This window comes from Anarrhichthys ocellatus, unplaced genomic scaffold (assembly GCF_004355925.1).
Source record: "Anarrhichthys ocellatus isolate YVR2014 unplaced genomic scaffold, GSC_Weel_1.0 scaffold2, whole genome shotgun sequence".
Taxonomy (NCBI): domain Eukaryota; kingdom Metazoa; phylum Chordata; class Actinopteri; order Perciformes; family Anarhichadidae; genus Anarrhichthys; species Anarrhichthys ocellatus.
In genome coordinates this window covers 17655583-17675498 of record NW_022280032.1, presented here as the reverse complement: position 1 = coordinate 17675498, position 19916 = coordinate 17655583, and the positions used below count along the sequence as shown (strand labels likewise).

Below are 19916 nucleotides of genomic sequence, written 5' to 3'. Positions count from 1 at the left end.
ACACACACACACACACACACACACACACACACACACACACACACACACACACTCAAATAGAAAAAGCCACACTCTCAGCCAGAACACAAGGGACAACATGGATGTAAAGGTCGAATGAATGTGTTGCTGAGATGTGGGTGTGGGGTAGTCCTACATAATAAAGATGGGGAGAATCTACTGGTCCAGCTACTGGCCTGACCCTTAACTTCCTCTTCCTGTTTGTCAACTTCCTGTTTTTCATATTCTATAATCTGAAGTCTCAACTCTAAGCAGACCAACACTGCAAGAAATCACGTGCACATATCAACACGCACTTTACATCGGTGAGGCAGGATATCAGAAGCGATGTGAAACACAGTTCATTATGAGGTCTGAATACCGATAGTGAAACTCAGAGCTGCATCCAGCCTTGAAGCAGTGATCATGGCATTTTTATTAAAAAGACTGTTGTGAAAGATGCCTCAAGCTTTATGATCCGCAGTAACAGTGAGAAAACAAAGCAGTCCAAGTCAATTGACAGATCCTGTAGCACAAACTGCACAGGAGTAGGTGAATAGACATGTATTGACACATTTCTGTCATGTCAGATTTAACAAAACCAACTAAATAAACATAAATCTTAAATTTTCCCCATGTATGTCTTTGGGCTGGTTAAAGGTTAAGTGTTACATAAGAGTGGCCACCATTCTGATACCACCATAACCTGGTGGTTTGAGTTTTATTTATATACAGCTGTAAAGATAGGGGCTGATCAAAGTCACAGGAGCTGAGAAATACAAGTTAATGAGCTGTGACGTTTATCAAATCATCAGAACTGTGTGTGTACATGCAGTATTACTCTATCAAAAGTGTTGTAAGCGAAGCTATTATGTCACATAAGTCGATCTCTCAGCTGTTGATAACCGCCTTGTCTCTGTTTACATGCACTTTCTCTATAGCAACGAGGAGACTGGCAGACTGCGTTATGACCGAAGTCTGACCTTCAGAAAGTATCTTTAAACATATTTTAACAGACATTACTTCACTATATCTTTACGTCGATACTAGTTGTATGCTGCTATATTAATGCACCCTGTATATTGCATCTTTAAATCAAGTTTCTTCACTACCATCATAATGGGCATTGTACTGTGCTGTGCTTTAGTTTTTGACACACCTCCCTGCTGCCGTAAATACATAACAGAGCAGCAAATGTGTATTAAAACACAGCTGAAATTGCCCTACCTACAACAATACAGACTCTGTGTCATTCACGTTTCTACATGTCATGAGTAATCAGCTTCCCCACAACAGATAAGCTGCATGCTTGGAATGTTTTTCGATGGTGACCGCACCCACACTAATTGAGCCACTTGTCTGGCAGCACCTGTGAATGTGTCATTCAGTGTTAAAGCCGGCGCTACCTCCGGTTCCTCCGAAGAAAAACTGTACTTCCACGATTGTTTTTCAGCTGCTCGACTGTTTAAGAAAAGAAAACATCTCTACGGTACCTGCGAGCACTCTTGTCCAGTACAGCTGCTTTTCCGCCATCCTGGCAGTCACACGACGCTTATCCATCTCAGAATGTCGAGTTGTATTAGCATCTATGAGGAAATTGACGTCCCTTCTTCAGGTACAAGTTTCTCTGTCGCCTGGTTACTTAATGTCTGTATTTACCCATCAAACCCTTGGAGTACCTGTACCGTCACTGTACCAACCGGTTCCCCGGAAACCAGAGTCACCAGTTGTGGGAGAGACTAAGGGAGAAAAGGGGAGGAGGGAGAAGTCGTCCTTTAAGATGTTGGTTCGCAGTGACTTTTAATGATTTCCATAATAATGTTTTAAGGGTTAGCCAGCACTCAAGGGCAAAGTCATCCCAGGGTGGGAGGAGGAGGGAGTGGGAAGGGGAGAGAAACCAAAAGAGGAGGTGGAAACACTGTAAATCAGTGGTGAGGTAAGGTGGAGAAAGGAGGGGAGAGGAACGCGTGGATGGGGAAGTCAGAAAAATGTAAATAAACCAGCCGTTAATATTTAACCATCTGCAGCCCTGCCAAACAGTCTAACAGCCCATTATTAAACAAATGTTCTACTATGATGAACCACAGTATTTTGTTGCCTGTGTTCTGCTGCTAATGCATCCTAACTGTATTTTCTCACATGCAAACTGTATTACACTTTCTCTGCATCATCCCATCCAAAGCCCTGATATACTGCAGCAGAAATGAATAAGATTCTGGAATGAAAATACCTAAATCCCAGAAGGGAGTCTGCGCTTCTCATCCTATAATGATGAGAAACAGATACTATTACAATTAAAAGAAACATACTTTTCCTGCCTATGAGGACCTAATAACCTCAGCTTCATTTGCATGTCTGCCCTAGATCGAGATAAGTATTCAAATGTACTCATAAATAATGGAAAGGAAAGAACGTATTAATATGCCAAGTCACACCCCTTTAATCATACTGAGGTTCATGGTGATGATGTGTGTCTGTGTGTGTGTGTGTGTGAGAGCACATGTCTGAGGTTTTCATGCTTGACACAGAAGAGATTGGCTATTGAATAAGACCAGATGCGTCTGTCTCCCTTCTCTCTTGTCCCTCCATAATGGACAATTACCAAAAGAGTTATGGTTTTCTGCCACAAACATAATAGAGTGAAAATTAAAAGACCTTGTACAGCCTTTATGTGGTCAACCAGATGAGACCCCAGTCTCCAGCGCATGGAGCGAGCATGGACATACGATGTAGTTTACTCTCCACTATTGTACAAAGAATTAGCCAGTTAGCAAAGTCTACAGTATATGTATGGCTCTCCTTTTAGCCTTGTTTTTGACCTGGAAACAGCTGCGAGCTGAGGCCAAAAACAAATTTGGTAAGTGTGAACAAAAACAGTGGCACACTTTAAACGCAAACAATGAGCTGCAGAGTCCGATGGTAATTCTCTGTGGCTTCATAAACAGGGACACCTTTTACATACTAATAGTCATTTGATCCATATGGTAAAATACAAATATTGATTTTAGTCCCTTTCAAGCAGTAGTGCAGCACAACAAGCTGCTAACACAACATTGACATACTATAATATAGTTCATATGGAAAATGTCACATCACGCAAACACGCAGCAACGTTAGCAATGCGAAGAAGTCCAATGTTCACACTTTATAGCTCTTTTTTGGTCTCCACCAACTATATAGCTGGATCTTTAGCTGCTAAATGTTCCACTATGTTCACCAGCTGGTCACTAACTTTGTCTGTGTTAATGAGTTTGATGAGAGTGAATCAATAGTTAATGCGACCAAAACAAGCAGTTAGAAGACACTAAAATGCACGGTAGAGCTGAGGGGAACTGCACAGTATGTCATAACTAACTCTGTGTGGGTTTGTCACTACAAGTGACCCCTTTCCACTTTACATTTGAACCATTGTTAACATAAAAATGGGGATTAGAGCAGCTTTAACTTTTGCTTTTTTCTTACTGGATACTTAAACCTTTTCAGGCCTGTAAGAAAATTGTTGAAAATAATTCTCCATCAACTTAAACATGTGCTACATAAAATGTCGAACATCATGTGCAGACTGTCCATCTACTGTCTGAGGCCCAGCATGCTCCCTATACTGCCTCAGCATGTGAAGATAAGCTTTTAGCATGATCTGAACATGCTCTGTGGCCCATGTCTAATGAGGGCAGGCCAAGCGGGAGACTGGGCGTGGTGTGATCCTGAACCTGAACAGCGGCCCCCCGCTGTTAAACACTTCCTGTCCGTACTTCAGTGAGAACACATAAAGAAAGAGAGAAAGAGAGGGAGAGAAACATGGACGGTCCTTGGCTGTCACGGCAGTGATAATCATCATTCAGAGAAGGTTGACCACAACTGAATATCTAATCGTGCTGTGGATATCAGATCGCATTTACACATTTAGTTCCATAACTGATCTCAGCGGGTATGAAACCTTGGGTGAATTGTTAGAGAAAAAAAAATAGTTGAGACTCCCATAATTTAGATCCAAACAGCAGTGTGGAAATAGTGGACTCACAATAGTGGGATCACTGGGCACTGAGAAAAGGATCGATTGTTGGAAGTAGAGTACGCAATAACATCGACAGGCCAGTCATTCTCTCCTCCTCTATCTCTCTTACCTCCTCCCTTTCACCTCTTTTCTTTTCTCTCCCAGCCTGTTGTCTCTTTCTCTATCACCTTCTTTCTCCTTCTAGTCCCTCCCAAACCCCCTCCCCCCCTGTGACCTGCCTGTCTACCTCGGACAACAGCTCACAGCTGCTGGGCAGGAGCTCCCAAATGTGTCAATCAATATCCTGTCCCACCCAATCACCACGTCTGAGTGGGCCCCAGCAGGCCAGTCTGTTCACAAATGAACAACAGTGCTTATCGCACAGCGTGCTCTTTCATGATAAGACTGAAGCGAATGCTTTTGAAATGTCTCTCAGATCAAGTGCAGATATGTGGAAGCGACGTACGTCCAGCTGAAAAGAAAAGTATTCTGTTTGTATGTAAAAAAAATCTGAAATCTCAATGTCACTATAAAAAGCAATAAACCACAGTCAGCTCAAGCACACCAGCTGCACTCTCGTGTTTGTATTAATTCAGTGAAGTGATGCCCCGAGGGTATTTCTTCCTATAATTGAGTTTCCATTCAATCCTTATTTTAGGAAACATGTTTACAAAAATAACCATTCAAATTTCCGTCAGCTCAGCAAAAGTAAATGAACTTTCAAATATAGCTCCATTCTCCAAAAATAACCCCATGAGAAATTCTCACAATCCGATGCTGATGAGTGAGTTGTTGTTACTCATCTGATGCTGGCAACAACTCCTGCTGTCTGAACATAAAGAAAACAAAGAAATGCACTTAGAATTAATATTCTAATGCACCGAGTAAGAGGCATCGAGCTACAACCGAGGCCTTGTACACAAGAGGAGTGACAGCACGTGGCATTTGTGAAAGGTCATTTTTAACTGTTGTACAGTTTGTTTGCAGGGATGATTATGATAAGAAGGTTTTGCTGTTTGTCCAGTAAATACAATAAAAACTGAAATTGTGATGTTACAGAACTATATCCATATTGACCGGCTAAGCTCCTCTCCCAAAAAGCAGTTGTCCAATCTTAGCTTAGCAACGGTAACTTAGCATGACAGGGCTGTCAAGATTTTGCATTTTGCACATGTTGAAGTGATGCACACGGGGCTGTAGTCAGAACAATGTCTATAAAGAAATGGTATGTTTATCTGCTCTAACCATAGACTGCATGAGGCTCTAAAGTAAGCTGTACACGATAGCTTGGCCTGCTAACTAGCGTACTACCAACAGAAGTTGGCCTCGGAGAATTTCTTACTTTGGGCAGTTTGAATTTTCGTTAAAAAAAAAACCTCTGTGTAGTATTTTCACATATTTGCAATTAACTATGTCCTGCTCTTTATTATATTTGGGCAACTCCAGCAAACTAGTTATCCGAGATAGTGTTGCATTCCATAGTTCCTCACTAGCTCAACACTGCCAAACAACAACAAAGCTGTTTCTTTATTTCCGTGTCTTCTACGTCTTCTGCTTGTGCAACTGCTCCGGACAGTTGAACATAGTTGCCGGATAGAAATGAGAAGCTTGCTTTTTTTTCTACCTCTGTCTGAAATAAAGGGCCCGTAGTTTCAAAAATCACAAATCATTTTTAAGTGGTACATCTGCAGAGAACGGAAAGCTCGACAGGTTTAGCAACAGCAGCGACGAGGGCTGGTGCTCGCCGAACACTCAGTTAATTCAACACATCAAATTAAAGTGCTCCTGATTAATTCTTCATTTCGATCCGTCTTAAATGTCTTTTTGTTTATCTCCTTCATTTGATTTCAGTGCTTTGTGGAAACGGCAAGCAACAGAGATGCATTAATGCTAAACAGATTTGACTTAATGCATTATGGATGAAGTAAATAGATGCTGAATATAATGCCAATCAAACAGCGTGGGTAAAAACTTGTGGCTCAAACAGGATCATTGTACTCGGTATGAATGAACCCCTCTGACCGGAGGCACTGGTGCCCATATTCTCAGCGCGGAGCTGGAATGCACAGAAAACATTGCAATCCCGAAAGCGGGCCTGCAGCCAAGTTTGGGGCCCTAATGAGGCAGAGAGAGAAAGAGAGAAACTAATATTTCAAATGACTCAAACTTCCTCTTTAACAGTTCACGCTTGAACTCAAATTATATCCATGCTTCCTCATTTCTGTCACCATGATTGTCAAAAATATTCTCTCAAGACATGATCTCTCCACATTTAAACTCACAGTGAGTCACCTTCTTTCCTCTTTCTCTGAATTCACACACACACGCACACACACACACACACACACATACACACACACGCACACGGAGCATTTAATCTGACACTGGTGAGATTAAGTGTCAAACTGTATCAGCATTTCTGGTCTGTGTCATGGGAGGCTCAGCAGAAAGACAAACCCCTGTGCGCAGAGGGGACAAAATGAGCAGATGTTTGGCTGCCACAAACCGAACCAGTGATGCGTGTGCAAAAATGACACAGCATTTTTTTACTTTGGCATTTGGAGAAAGAAGATGAACAGACTATTCCAAGAGGTAAAGGGAGAGAAAGGAAGCAGGGAAGGTGAGGAGGATCAATCCCACGGTGATTAAGCTGCAGTTGCTGATTCAGATACTAGGCTGGAGGGGGGGGGGATTTATATTTTGCTTACAGACACACTTATACACAAATACCTGGTAATAAATGCAAGTCATACTGTGAGGAAGTGAGCTTTCGTTCTTAGAACCAGACTGTAATGTTTGTGTGGACATTAGTATTCATTGTGATGAGGCTGTTAGCACTCCTTCCTCCTTTTAGCTTCTCTTTAGAATCAAGCGCTCTCCTTTTTAATCCCATTTTTGTTCACATCACGTACCTGGCCCCTGCCGCCTTTATGATAGGTTCCCTTCCCCCTGAGCAGTGATACTGCGAGCTAAGACTTCAACCTCTGTTACTCAGTTATTTATCCCATTTCCACTTCATCCGCCAACAGGGAGTGAAGAGCAAGGTGATGAAAAGGACATGTTGGAAGTCATCAAACCTAAAAATCTGCCTTTTGCCAACGTCCACCAGGGTCTGTTTATGAAAACATGTTAGAGTAGAGCTGCAATCCAGGCTCACTGGCTCACATACTGGCCCTTGATTCATTTGCTGTGATGAAAACTAGCAATGTGACAGATAGAGAAGTCTGGGGAGCAATCAATCTTGACAACACCAAACCCCAGCACTACATGACAACTTTTACAGACGAGTCTCCCTTTAAAATCCCCGTCACTGATTTTTATTTGAGCCACAGAGGCCTCTCGTCTTCTTAACCTCTCTTTGTTTCCACCTGAGCTCTCGGATTTGTTGCGGGGACCAGCTTGATCCTGGAGAAGACCCTCGGTTGATATCCCACAGACCCAGCGAGGAGCCTCATAGTTTACGGGCCGCTGAACGGTTGGCTCCATCGCAGCACTAACAGCAGGATAACACCCCTGCCACCGCCCGCCTGTATGGGAACCTAAGCTCAGAGAGCGGAGGAAGCACGAGCACTACAGAAAATATATTGCTGCAGATAAAGTTAATGGTTTCAACTGCAGAGATAGCTCGCCAAATGACTTCCATTGAGTGCACACGACGGGGAGATGGAGTCGGGATATCGAGCCTAAAGAGAAAAAAGCACGAGGCAAATCTTCCCTTTTATTTGTCCGATAATAAGAATTATCATTGCAACAATTTATCATTTTGTAACTACAATTTACGAAGCAATTTTCCTTTCATGCTGTTAGGAAGCAGGATAGGGTGCAGCGACTACAAGCAGTCAGGGTTGCGTCTATCATCAAGCGATTGTTTTGCAGCTGTAATGACAAGGTGACTTTAAATCATAGTTTGCAGACGGTTCAAGAACACCAAGACACAATATACACACACATACACACACACTTTTGCAAATTTCCCCACAGCTCACTGTAGATAGCTGAGGTCGATTACGCCAATCATGGTAAACACAGTTAACTGAAATCAGCACCAGTAGCCTCTACATGCACGAACATGTGCGTGTGTGTGTGTGTGTGTGTGTGTGTGAGTTGCAGATGTGAATATCTTGAGACAGCCTGCAGCTGAGAGGCTTAGTAAACAACGCCTTAAAGAAAATGAATAGTGCCCTCCAGCTAATACAGCTCCCACTGCTTAGAGTACCCACAGCTCTCTATTACACACACACCGTATAGTTCACACATACACACACACACACACACACACAGAAACACTGCTGCCACAGATGTGTGCTCCCCTCTTTGTTAACCATCAGCCTCAGCAGGCGACGTGTGTCTGTGCAGCATAGCAAATGGATTTTCGGCATCTCTGTGGTCATGAACCACCCATATTTCCAGCTCTTTTAACCCAACGCCCCCACGGCTGCATTGTGCACTCGATGGCTCCGGTGCTGACTGGTAAGCCGGTCTAAAAAAAAAGGAGAGAGGCACTAACCTGAGTGGAGCTTGAGTCCGGTGAGAGCAGCAAGGTGGAGTCCAGTGGAAGAATTAAAATCCACTGCTACACTGAAGTGAAAAGACCTCTCCCTCCTCTCTCTGTCCTCTCTCTCTCTCTCTCTCTCTCTCGCACTGTCAGGTTCAGGCTTGTGTTAAACTGCTGCCTCGCTGCATTGGTTGCGTCCTCCCTTCCTTCCCTCTCTCTCTCTCTCACACACACACACACTTGCACGCTCAGTGACAGACTGACTCGCCCTTTCACTCAACCTCCCGTCTTGCCTCCTCAGATGCTATCCATCTACTATTACCCTTTCCTCATTCCTTCTCTATGGCGAGTGAAGATAATCACATTCCAGCGGAGATGGGGCATATGGCGGGGGAGCGGCACTCAGCCCCAGAGTAAAGCCCCCTCTGTGTGTGAGTGTGTGTCGCATGGACAATCGGTCCCATTGTGTTGGGCGAGGGGAGGGCCAGTGAGAGGGGAAGAAGCCAATGGCCGTACTCATCTGCTGTCCCTGCTGCTGCTGGCTATAGCAGATATACATAGGTGCTATGCGTGACACAAAAACAACCCCCTCCAGGAAGAGAGTGGAAAGGGGGTGTGACACCAAGAAGACAAGGCATCTGGAGATGAGATATGATGAAGAATTGATGCGTGTGTGTTTTACAAAGTAGAGGCCTGAAGTAAAGGTTTATAGAAAGGTTCATCTCAGTCATCTTCACATCTCTCTGTGCCGTGTGTGATGATGGGCTTTGAACTCCCTTCTTCCAGGGTTCACACTGAGCAGCACATAGCAGGTTGGAGGTAGTCGGAGAAGTGGAAGTGAAGTCCACCCACTCTTTCCCCATGACAACCAAACAGTGGTTACACACTGCTGAGAGGAGTCACCTGCAGAAATATTTAAAATAGATCCAGATATTCAGATGTTTCAATCCAGATCCATGTTGCGAACTGACTATTGAAATGATCATTTTTCTTTCAAAGCTGTTAATATTTGTATTTATATAAAGCTCAAACCATTACATTCAATCCATTGGTCAAACAATTAAATATTCAACACATGGGGCTATGCAAGGTCTGCCTGACGGCTTCTTATATATGTTTACCCTGCATGGCTCTATGGACGGCAATCTCGGTCTGTTTATCAGTCCAACACAAGGTTAAAATATCTCAACAAACATTGAATGGATTGCTATAATTGTTACAGATATTCATGGCTCCCAGAGGATGAACCCTTGGTGATCCAATGACTTTCTCTTTTGTGTCACCATGAGGTTGACATTTTCTTTATTATTTTGAATAAAATGTCTTCACAACTGTTGAACGTGTTTCCATGAAATTTGATGCAGACTTTCATGTTCCCCTTCGGATGAACTGTTATAACGTTGCTGATCCCCTCACTTATCTTAAGAGTGCCATCATTGGGTCCAAAAAGATAATTGGTCCAATGCTTTGGTTTATGACCAAATACCTTCTAAACCGAAAAATTCCAATAACTCTCAGCTCTACTTTTTCAAATCTTACCATGCTAACTGGCCTAAAATGGTGAACATATAATCCTTATACCTGTTAAAGATCATTGTCAAAGCCATTAAGTGAGCATGTTGCTGAGGAGATAGCAGCGCGTAGGCTCTTTCAGACTTGTGAATTGCCAAGGACTTTGTTTTGAATGCTTTAAAGTCAGTTCTGTAAGGCAAGTCTCACAGCAGTGAAGTCCAGTTAAAGCCTCAAGCCTGTCTGAGTCACGTTCAAGTCTCAAATGTACAGCTCTTGTGAAAGACTCTAAAGTGTCTCAATTAAGGAACTAACTGTCCCTTCATATTTGGAGTTGATTTCATAAGCCGAAGTAGTCAGACAAACGTCACCAACACTCCAGCTGAGGTGCAAAAAATGATAAAATACAAAAATGTCTTTTTTGGGATTGCAAAAAATCAATAGATGCAGTAAATGTATCAATATTTGCGTCTTCTCCCTCCATTGTCGCTGAATACAGCGGACCACAGAGCGGACAGATCTCTGTTGTGGTTGGCTGGAGTGGCTGAAGTGTTGACATGGTGAGAAAGAGCACTCAGTTGTTCTCAAATTGACAAACCTGTCTGTGAAAATGACCTGCAGGCCCACGATAAGTGTTACAGTGGCACGCAGAGAGAAGTGATGCTTTCACAAGATGTGTGAAGGAGCAAGCTTTCGGTTGAATATGATGCAGACACAGTTACACCTCAGGCACTCGCTGAAAATAAATCGTTATATGAAGGAGCTTCACTCTGTCCATCTCGTTTATAATTCAGACTGGCAGTCATCACAGTCCTGACCTCTTTTCTAATCCCCTCTCTGTCATTACATCTATATTTTCACCCTTTTTTTCTTTTAACCTAAATCCTCCATTTATTAACCAGCTGTTCTTTACCGATCTTCTTCTCACTTCCCAAATTTCTAATGTGTTCAGCATAGTGCTGGTGATTCTCTGTATAATGATCAAACGCACCCTTTATTGTTAACCGGACATGGATGCCCATTAAAATGAAATCCATTCAGCAGTAACCTAGTCACAGCCAGCACACATACGCACATGTTCTCACACACACACACACACACCTTGATACACACTGTGAGTCTGTGCAGGCCTCCTTACACAACACAGTAATTAGTGACCGGAAGGTCCAGAGAGTCGATAACTATATCCAGATGTCACCATCAGCAGCGGCATGTGTGCTGCCTGCATGTCTCTGCGGACTGTGAGCATGTGCCAACCACATGCAGGATGTCATGGTGCTACAGAAATAACTGCATTCTCAGTTTCTTCCTGTGGAGCCATTACCACAGACAGGTCAGTACATGCTGCTCTAAGGTCAGACAGCCTGCAGCCATGCACACACACACACACACACACACACACACTCACGCTCACACAAAAACACTTGCTGTTTGAGCCTCGAGGGTCCATGCTCATAGCTCATTAGGACCCCAAAACTGTGCTGCAACAGTTAAAGGTCTGCCTGACAGGAGAGTAAAGGAACTCAAACAAAAAGCAGAGGAGAACCAAACTGTGAATTTTTTCTGCATTTCGATCCCTGTGGCGGTGTAACCCCCAGCTAATAAGCAGGGTGTGCAGCCTGAAAATGTGGCTACATACAGTATTAATTATACCTTTCACCAAAAGTGACAAGTGAGGATATTAAAAGAAACCCTTTAACAAAGTGAGTGTTACATGTGTCCTAATGTACTGTCCCCTGTCAGCTCTTCAGCCTAATTGGTGGCAATTCTGTTGAAAAGTCGCTGGATTTATAAAACATTAGTGAGCCTTTTGCAGAGGAGGAGCTGAGAGAGCAAATGGCTCAGCAATGTTCGGCCTCATTTGGGTCAATATGTTACTATAATCTCAAAATAATATGCACAGAAATAATACAAATACTCAGAATCAGCTCTGGCTGTTTTTTTGTCAGTGGTTGCCAGAGGAAAGAGCTGAGCACTACTTTACCAGGAAATGGTAAAGTAGTGGTGAACATTTTAATATTATGTAAGCAAATCATATCTCCTATGAGGCATTGATTACTATCTGGAGGATGGCATATTGTCTCCATGGTGACACTCAACAGAAGTATTGGTTTTCAGACAGTGAGTAATGGACCTGCTTAAGTATTCTCTATACAGTGTGCAATTTGACGTGAGTGCCCAGGCATTTATATACACAGGCATTACAGGCATTACAGTCATGGAGGTACGCAGACAGTCCATGAGGACCCGCCCACAAATCCATGGATTCATGCACAGCTCACACGGGAGGAGGCAGACAAATGAATCCAGAAACAGACAACAACTCATAAATGCACACCGCTTGGTACGAGAAATGCAATCAAACAGTTAACGCGCGCTCTGCATGGTGCCGTCGATAAGGCCTTCATTGCTGCTTTGCAACCACAGATCAATCTGTTGTCACGCGCTGTGAACATCAGCTCACGCACATGCACAAACTCTTCCTGATTCCCGATATCCAGTTAGAATTCAAAAGTAATGAAACGCATCATGCGTGACCACCATGTCAAGTTTTGTGTAGCTTAATTATTTCTGCTTCTTTCCCTTCCCTGAAGGTGTCACATGCTCCGACATGTAGACACCCCCATACCTCTGACGGTGTGGACGTGCTGATAGCAGAGAGGAGAGATTTATCTCTCACTTATCAGCGCTCTGCACTCATTCGCATATGCATTAGATGGACCCACTCAGGCTTGTTAAGCTGTTGAGAGTATAATCTAACTATACATTTTCACTATAATTTAAATTTGTGTTTATCAACTTAAGCTAAAATTTAAGAGGGATTAGATTATTATTTAATTATTTAAACAACTCCTCCAATCACTGAATAGTTGGGACACTTTAGTTTTATGGAGAGGGACCAAACAAAGCATCATCACTACGAGTGACTCTTTGGACATTTAATCTGTGGCAAGTATACAAATATTGATTAGTGCAGCTTTTTAAGGCACTAGTCCAAATAATTACCTTTTCAGGTTAAAAGCAGCTCAGTTTGGTTTTGTGCAATTTTCGACAGTTTCCTCCTGGATACACTCTCTCTTCCTGTATGGCTCTGCACAACCTGTTAAAACATTTGAACTTTCCCATATTTCTTAGCTATGTCAGTAGAAAGAAACAAATTCAGTTCATATTGAGTTTAAAGGATTCCAATTTGATTCAGTTGGCTTTTAAAACCTTATCTCGGTGCATTTCAAGTGGCTGTTATTCACTGTTTGTAACCCCACTTCCAAGCGTGAAAGAACATAATATATGTACATATATATTCTTCTGTCCTTTTTCTTCCTTATGCCTCACCACCTTCCACCCACTCATCACAGACATACAGACACACACTGTCCACCTTACACTTTTTTTTCTACCTTCTTACCACTGCAGCTGGCATTTCCCTCTCCCCTCGCACACTGCCCCACCTCTCCACCACATCCACCTACCACTCTGCTCCTCTCGTCCATCCCTCCCTCTCTCTCTCTTTGGCCTGATAAGAGAGGAGAGGGGAGGAGAGCAGCATGGCTCCATGCCATTACCCACCCCATCTCTATAAGCATAGAACCACAGGCCTCCCACACGCACACACACACACACACACACACACACACGTACACACACACACATACACACACACACACACACACACATCATTAATTAAACCCACGTCGCTTAAAATGCATGCACATGTGCACGTTCACCAGCACACACACAAATACATTTGGCATGCACACACTGCGTTTGAGCCCTGGCCGTTTTCATTGACTACCCCCTCCTCCCGGTGCACCACGAACATTATGACGGTCAATGATGAAAGATATTGTCTGCAGACACACACGTCTTCATAGACACACACAACAGCTACAAAGACACAGCAATCAAATTACAGAGGCTGGAACTCTACAGCAGCAGGGCGCATCTGTCATGAGGGCAGAGTAGGCAACGGGTCGGCAGCTGCCCCCCCCTCCCACAACAGAAGAACAGCCCACCTTGGATTGGTTCCCACAATCAGCCTGGCAGACACACACACACAGATGCACGTCAAGCCATCCCTGCTGCCAAATCTGCCCCTGAAAATAAACACACAACAACCTGCCAAAAACGAACGCTGACTGCAGAGTCGGTCCTGAAGCTGCACTGCGAGACGGGTAGTGATTTCTAGACACCAAATTGATTAAACAATTAGTTTACCATCTCAGCACAGAAGACGCTTGGTTGCTTTCATTATCCACCTTATCTTTCTCATCTTTCCTCGCAGCGAACACACAGAAGAAACCCCGCTATAATTCACCCTGAGCTCACAATAAGACTTGAGAGCGATCACTGAGAGCGATATGTATTTCATTATTTTCATGTTTGGGAGTGCATCAGTGACTGTGTGTGTGTGTGTGTGTGTGTGTGTTTGTATGTGTGCATGATTACACAGTACACACATGATGAAATTGTTACCTCCGCCAGCGCTGGCCTGATTTGCATGAAACTTGGTGGAAGGGTGTAGCACGGGCCAAGGAAGAACCCAATACATTTCGGAGTAGATGCCAAGCACAGGGCGGATACTAGGGGTGGGGGAAAAAATCGATACAGCATAGTATCGCGATATTTTGCGTGGCGATATGGTATCGATACATGGACGCCAAGTATCGATCTTTTATTATATAAACTATTAAAAAAAATATATATATATATTTTTTTTTTAGAAAAATCAAATCAATTACTTTTTCAGTCCACTAGATGGTGCTGAGTTATTTTCTGGTGAGGTCAGCAAAGGTCCCGGGTCAGCGTGATTGGTAGGAAGTTGGTCAAAACAAAGATAGAGACATCTGGCCTCACAAAGGGGTTAAATCTGCCAACAGTAGCCAGGCTCATGGGGAGAGTGCAGCGCATAACTGTCTCTCTGCCCTTGACGTCCGCGCATCGCAAGTTATACTGAGTTATATAACTTTTATATCCTACTTATATAAGTCATAGTTCATATACTGAGTCCACACGTTTGCATTTAGTTAAGTTGGACTATGTAGTAATACAAACAGTTCAGTTTGTCAGGTGCAACATTTATGACATTGTTGGTCAGTCTGTCTGCTTGACAATCCTATTTTGCTGCAATAAAAATGATTGAAGTGAGATGAACAGACTGAAAACTTTATCTTATTAGATAAAACATGTTGAAACAGTTTTCCTTTGGGGACATAATTTGAAGTTGAAAAAAGTAATAAATCGCAATAAATCGCAATATATCGCAGTATCGTGATAATATCGTATCGTGACACAAGTATCGCGATAATATCGTATCGCGGGATCTCTGGTGATTCCCACCCCTAGCGGATACGCGCATTATTTTTCACTTATTCAAATGGCCTTGGTGGAGTTTTAATACTGTTTTTGCTGACCTTGTACGATGCCAGTTTATCAAGCCAATTATTGATTCGCCTTTCTTGGTCAAAAAAGTGCATTACTAAAATAGTGCTGTAAGAATTCACTGCTTGAACTTAGATTGCTACCTCATGCATGTACTGACCTTTCTACTCTGCCTGCTTGAATTAATCATATTCTGTGCAGACTTTATAAATCACATCCTGGCTAAAAGGATTGACTACGTTCCCCTCTACATCATTTAACGCTCTAACAGGGCAATCAGATTCCAGCAGACGGGGCTGATCGGACGCTCTGTTCTGACTGACAACAGGAAACTTGGAAGAATTAGATGTAATTCAGTATTTGTAGTGTGCAACCTCCACATTATCATTCTGGTATAGGGGAGAAAAAACACTATGGCGCTCTTTGTCTTTCTTTAAACCAATCACAATCGTCCATGCCGTCGCTAAGCACAGGATGCAGCGATAATGTCCTTGCAAAATAGATGCAGTGTAGTGCACATAGTGGAAGGGGAGGCGAAAGCCGCTACGTGGCCGCCTATGCCCCTAGTCTACTTCTGGTGATTCAGACTAGTAATGTGGTGAGATTGGCCTTCATAAGGCGTTAATACAGTCAGCTTGTAAAAAGCTGATTATTGTCTTTGGCGCTATTTGCACAATCACACTTAAGCACAGGTAGGATGGACAACAAGAAGCACAGAGTTCTGGTGGTGCATGGCTGCCTTTGATCAGCTGACGAGCTTGTTGACAGCAAGCCCTCATGTGGCCACAGTCAAAATTACAGGTCACGTGAGTCCTTTTTTTCATTCAATGTGCTATACTACATCACCCATTAGTGAATTCTCAGAAAGAGAGAGAATATAATATGACTAAGCGTATTTTTTTAAGTAAGTGTATCTTAGTGACAAACATTTCTCACGGTGTCTGTTGGTGAGTGTGAGCACACATCTCTAGTCACCTGTCAGCAAAACAACCTGAGCGTGATGTCAGGACTCAGGCATGCCAGGAGGAATGCTTATCAATGTAGAGAGAGAGAGAGAGAGAGAGAGAGAGAGAGAGAGAGAGAGAGAGAGAGAAAGAGAGGGAGAGAAGCTTGAGGGGGAGAAAGAGAAAATAGCAACTGTAGAAAATATGATGGAGGTAAGAAAGAAAAAGACTTCCTGGAGGCACCTCCTGTAGAGGAGGCTGACAACCACACAACGAGACTTGCCAAGTGGAAACTAACAACATTACTAAATTTAGCTCATCATCATCATCTTCACCCCGACTACCTGACTTTCTTGTTTTGCCTCCAGACTCAGGAATCCCCACACCGGTACTATCTAGTGAGAACATACTGTGCTGCTGAAGCTCTGTGAATCTGTAACTTGGGCTCTTTTAGTGCTTTGGATCGCACACAAGGAAGTCACAGGGGAAATGAATAAGTGCTAAGATCTAAGAGTGTGACAAGCATATGTTTGTGTGGGAGGGGCTGCAATGTATTCAAACTGAAATTGTGAAATTAGATTTATTGTGTTTGAATATATGCATTATACCCAGACCCTTACTCACTCAATAAAGAAATGATATATATATATACGTATATATATAACCCCCAATCCCCCCAATACTGGATCATAATCCATCTTAAAGGATAAGTTCACTTCAAAATGAAAATTCTGTCATTACGTGCAAGATCACCACACACTCTCAACCATTTCCCAGAACTGCTGGAACTACTCTTTGAAGGCTAAAATAAAAATAGAGAAAGGCTAATCCAAACATATGAGTGTATTCGCGCTCATATGGACAAGTTGTGCTCCTGGTATACTTGTGACACCCTCTCCCACGTTGAAACAATGAGCGTGGTGAAAGGACTCGGGCCTGCTGGTGTTCCCAGCCTTTTCCTTCCTGCCCATGAGAATGAAAGCAGAATGCCTCACAGTGTTTCCTCTCGTCCGCTATTAAATAAGGGGTGACTCACCACAGCTCACCAACAATACACACCACCCTAAGAAAGGTGCACAGTTGAGGGGTTGCAATGTTACAACACACACATACTCACACATCCATAGACACACACACACAGCACAAACACAGTTGGGTAATGGGCCATCAGAGATGTTGCCAAAAGGCCAGCGTGGTTAGAAGAGGGTCTTGGAGAGGGGAAACGGTTCCCAGGCCTCTGAGAACAAAACTTTCCTTTTTTTCCAGCCTGGTGGATTCAAATGCTCCCTCACACAGCAGCAGGCCCGGTCCACATGGAGACCAATGCTGCGACTCAGTGAATCAATACGCTCACTCCAAGTATGTTCACGCTATCTGACAAGTAATACTGAAACAAATGCATTTACCAAACACACGTTGGTGGACCACTGACTGCTAACCGAATTAAAAAAATAATAATTACACACATATACTGCAGAGGGGAGGGAGACATTTCAGATCATTTGCAATAATAATGATAATTTGGAACAGCAGCACATCAGCAGTGTGCAAAATAAACAGTGTATGAGGGAGAGCAGCCAGGTGATAACATTAGAAAATGAATCCTGCTCGATGGTATTCAAACAAGAACAACAGAGCAGCAGGGACTAAGCAAGTCGAGGAATGTTTTATGGTAATGATGAGAGATGACTCACAGGTGATGGGCAAAGGATGGGCAGAGAAAAATAACTTTTTGATAATTTTCAGAATTTAACATCAACTCCTCCTTGACTTTTCAATGTAAAACCAAACATGGAGACTCAAATTTCTTACCATAACAGCAGAGCAGACACATCTTTGCGTTTTTACCTCTCCGCCTCCAAAACCAGTACTTGCGCCGTCGTTTCATTGTCACGTCAGTGTCTTTATTTTGAAAAAGAAAATATCAACCCACGGTCCTCTACTAACATATATATTCAACTAATGAACAGTGTTCATCCTCACTGTGTTGACCAGCCTGTAAGCATCACCTACCCGAGGCAACGTGTTGGAGACACCTCCGGTAACCAGCGGCCAGGCAGTCCATCCTGTGTCTGACAGTAGATGAGAGAGAAAGTGAACAGATGACGAAAAGTAATAAACAACTTGAATCAAAGTTTCAGTCCCTACATAAAAGCGGCGGCCTAAAATACACTTCCGTTTAGTCTTTGTTCCACCCGAGAACAAAGAGACGGAGGAGACCTCCTGACAGGACGCTATGCTGAGACCTACTACACTCTACTGAAGAGTAGAAAGACAGCACCGTACAGGAAGACAAGTCATCCAACCACCAACACCTTCACATCTTTCCGTCCTCTTGCAGATGGGATGTCCGTAATTTCACAAAGGTGAGAAATAAAAGGTTGGGCAACACATTGGCCCACATCTTCTTCTCTGTAAAGTTACTTCCTCAAAGTCCGCCTTGGTCCCCTCGGTGCTCAGCAGGTCTGAATTCTCAGAGCTCAGACTGAGCTTGTAAGGTACAGTAGCTTTCTGGGAAGAGCCTCACAGGCAAACAATGCCAGTCAGGAGGGGGGAAAGGACACATGCTACAGTCAGGAAACAGTGTGTCCTGGCTGAAACACAGCGGATATTTAGGCTTCTACTGGCTTGATACAGGCTAGTGAACACTGACATTGTTTCCCAGTGTATCAAACCAAGCCGATAAGGTTTGGTGGCAAAATAAAAAATAGATTTAGAGTGAATTACAGATTCCATTAGAGTACAACCTGGCCTTGCGTGGTGTGTCACACACGCACAAACACATACAGTCAACAGACTCATTTCTTTTCTGGAGAAATGTTACACATTTCTATACAAACAAACAGTCTAAAAGTAGCTCTTGTTAGTCTCCTCTCTTCACCTCATTGTTTTTCCAGCAGGCATAACTGGTTTGCTAATTGTCAGTGTTCCCATCATGTATTAGTGAAAATGAAATGATTAAAAAAGCATGATAACGTGCTTTCAAATGGAAGGACCTCTTGGTTTTTATAGAGACAATCTAACATAACTGATGAATGTTGATTGTTTTCTTATTGATTTGGAAGCAACAGCAGCACAGTATCATGCCGAGATATAGTGTAATGTGGATGGTTGCTTTGTCGCAGAGGAGAACATGACTCTGCATGAGTCCACATCACACGCTGAGCACAACGGCCCACCTGCTGGTCGATGGGTGAAACATTTCTGAGCCTGTACCTCCACCTACTGGAACACTTGCAAACTGGAGCTCTCCAAACTTGATCCGAAGTACTGGTTGTTTGTGAGAGCATGTTTGTGCAACCGCTGAGAGATATCACACCAACAAACACATGTAGTAGTTGTTGAGTGCAGCCCGCGCCCACTGTGGTTATCAACTGAGCAATACAACCACCTCCACACACAATCCTTTCCAATCACAGACGTCCCTTCCAGACTAGGGATGGGTATGGTTAGGATTTGATCGATACTAGTACTATTATTGATACTGCTTATCGGTTTGGTTCCTTATCGATACTCTTATCGGTTCTTTTTGATTATTTTGGGACAACAAAAAAAGTAAAAAAGAACAAACATTGCTTTATTATTCTCATGTAAACAA

At 43.1% G+C, this 19916-nt stretch overlaps 1 protein-coding gene across 5 annotated transcripts in view; it reads right to left on the bottom strand.

Moving 5' to 3' along the window:
- Positions 1-19916, bottom strand: part of fgd4a (FYVE, RhoGEF and PH domain containing 4a) — a 45981-nt gene that overhangs the window by 21805 nt on the left and 4260 nt on the right. Inside the window, exons 1-2 of one of the 5 annotated variants that reach the window (XM_031856650.1) lie at positions 18332-18845; positions 18131-18220 (exon numbers count right to left, since the gene is read on the bottom strand). The exons of 1 other annotated variant lie outside the window; for it this stretch is intronic. In XM_031856650.1, the coding sequence (XP_031712510.1) occupies positions 18131-18220; positions 18332-18383 (142 nt within the window). In that variant the 5' untranslated portion in view covers positions 18384-18845. Of the gene's footprint in view, positions 1-1490; positions 14640-18130; positions 18221-18331; positions 18846-19916 lie in introns of those variants that run through there. 3 more of the 5 variants (XM_031856674.1, XM_031856665.1, XM_031856690.1) reach the window with 3 other exon arrangements.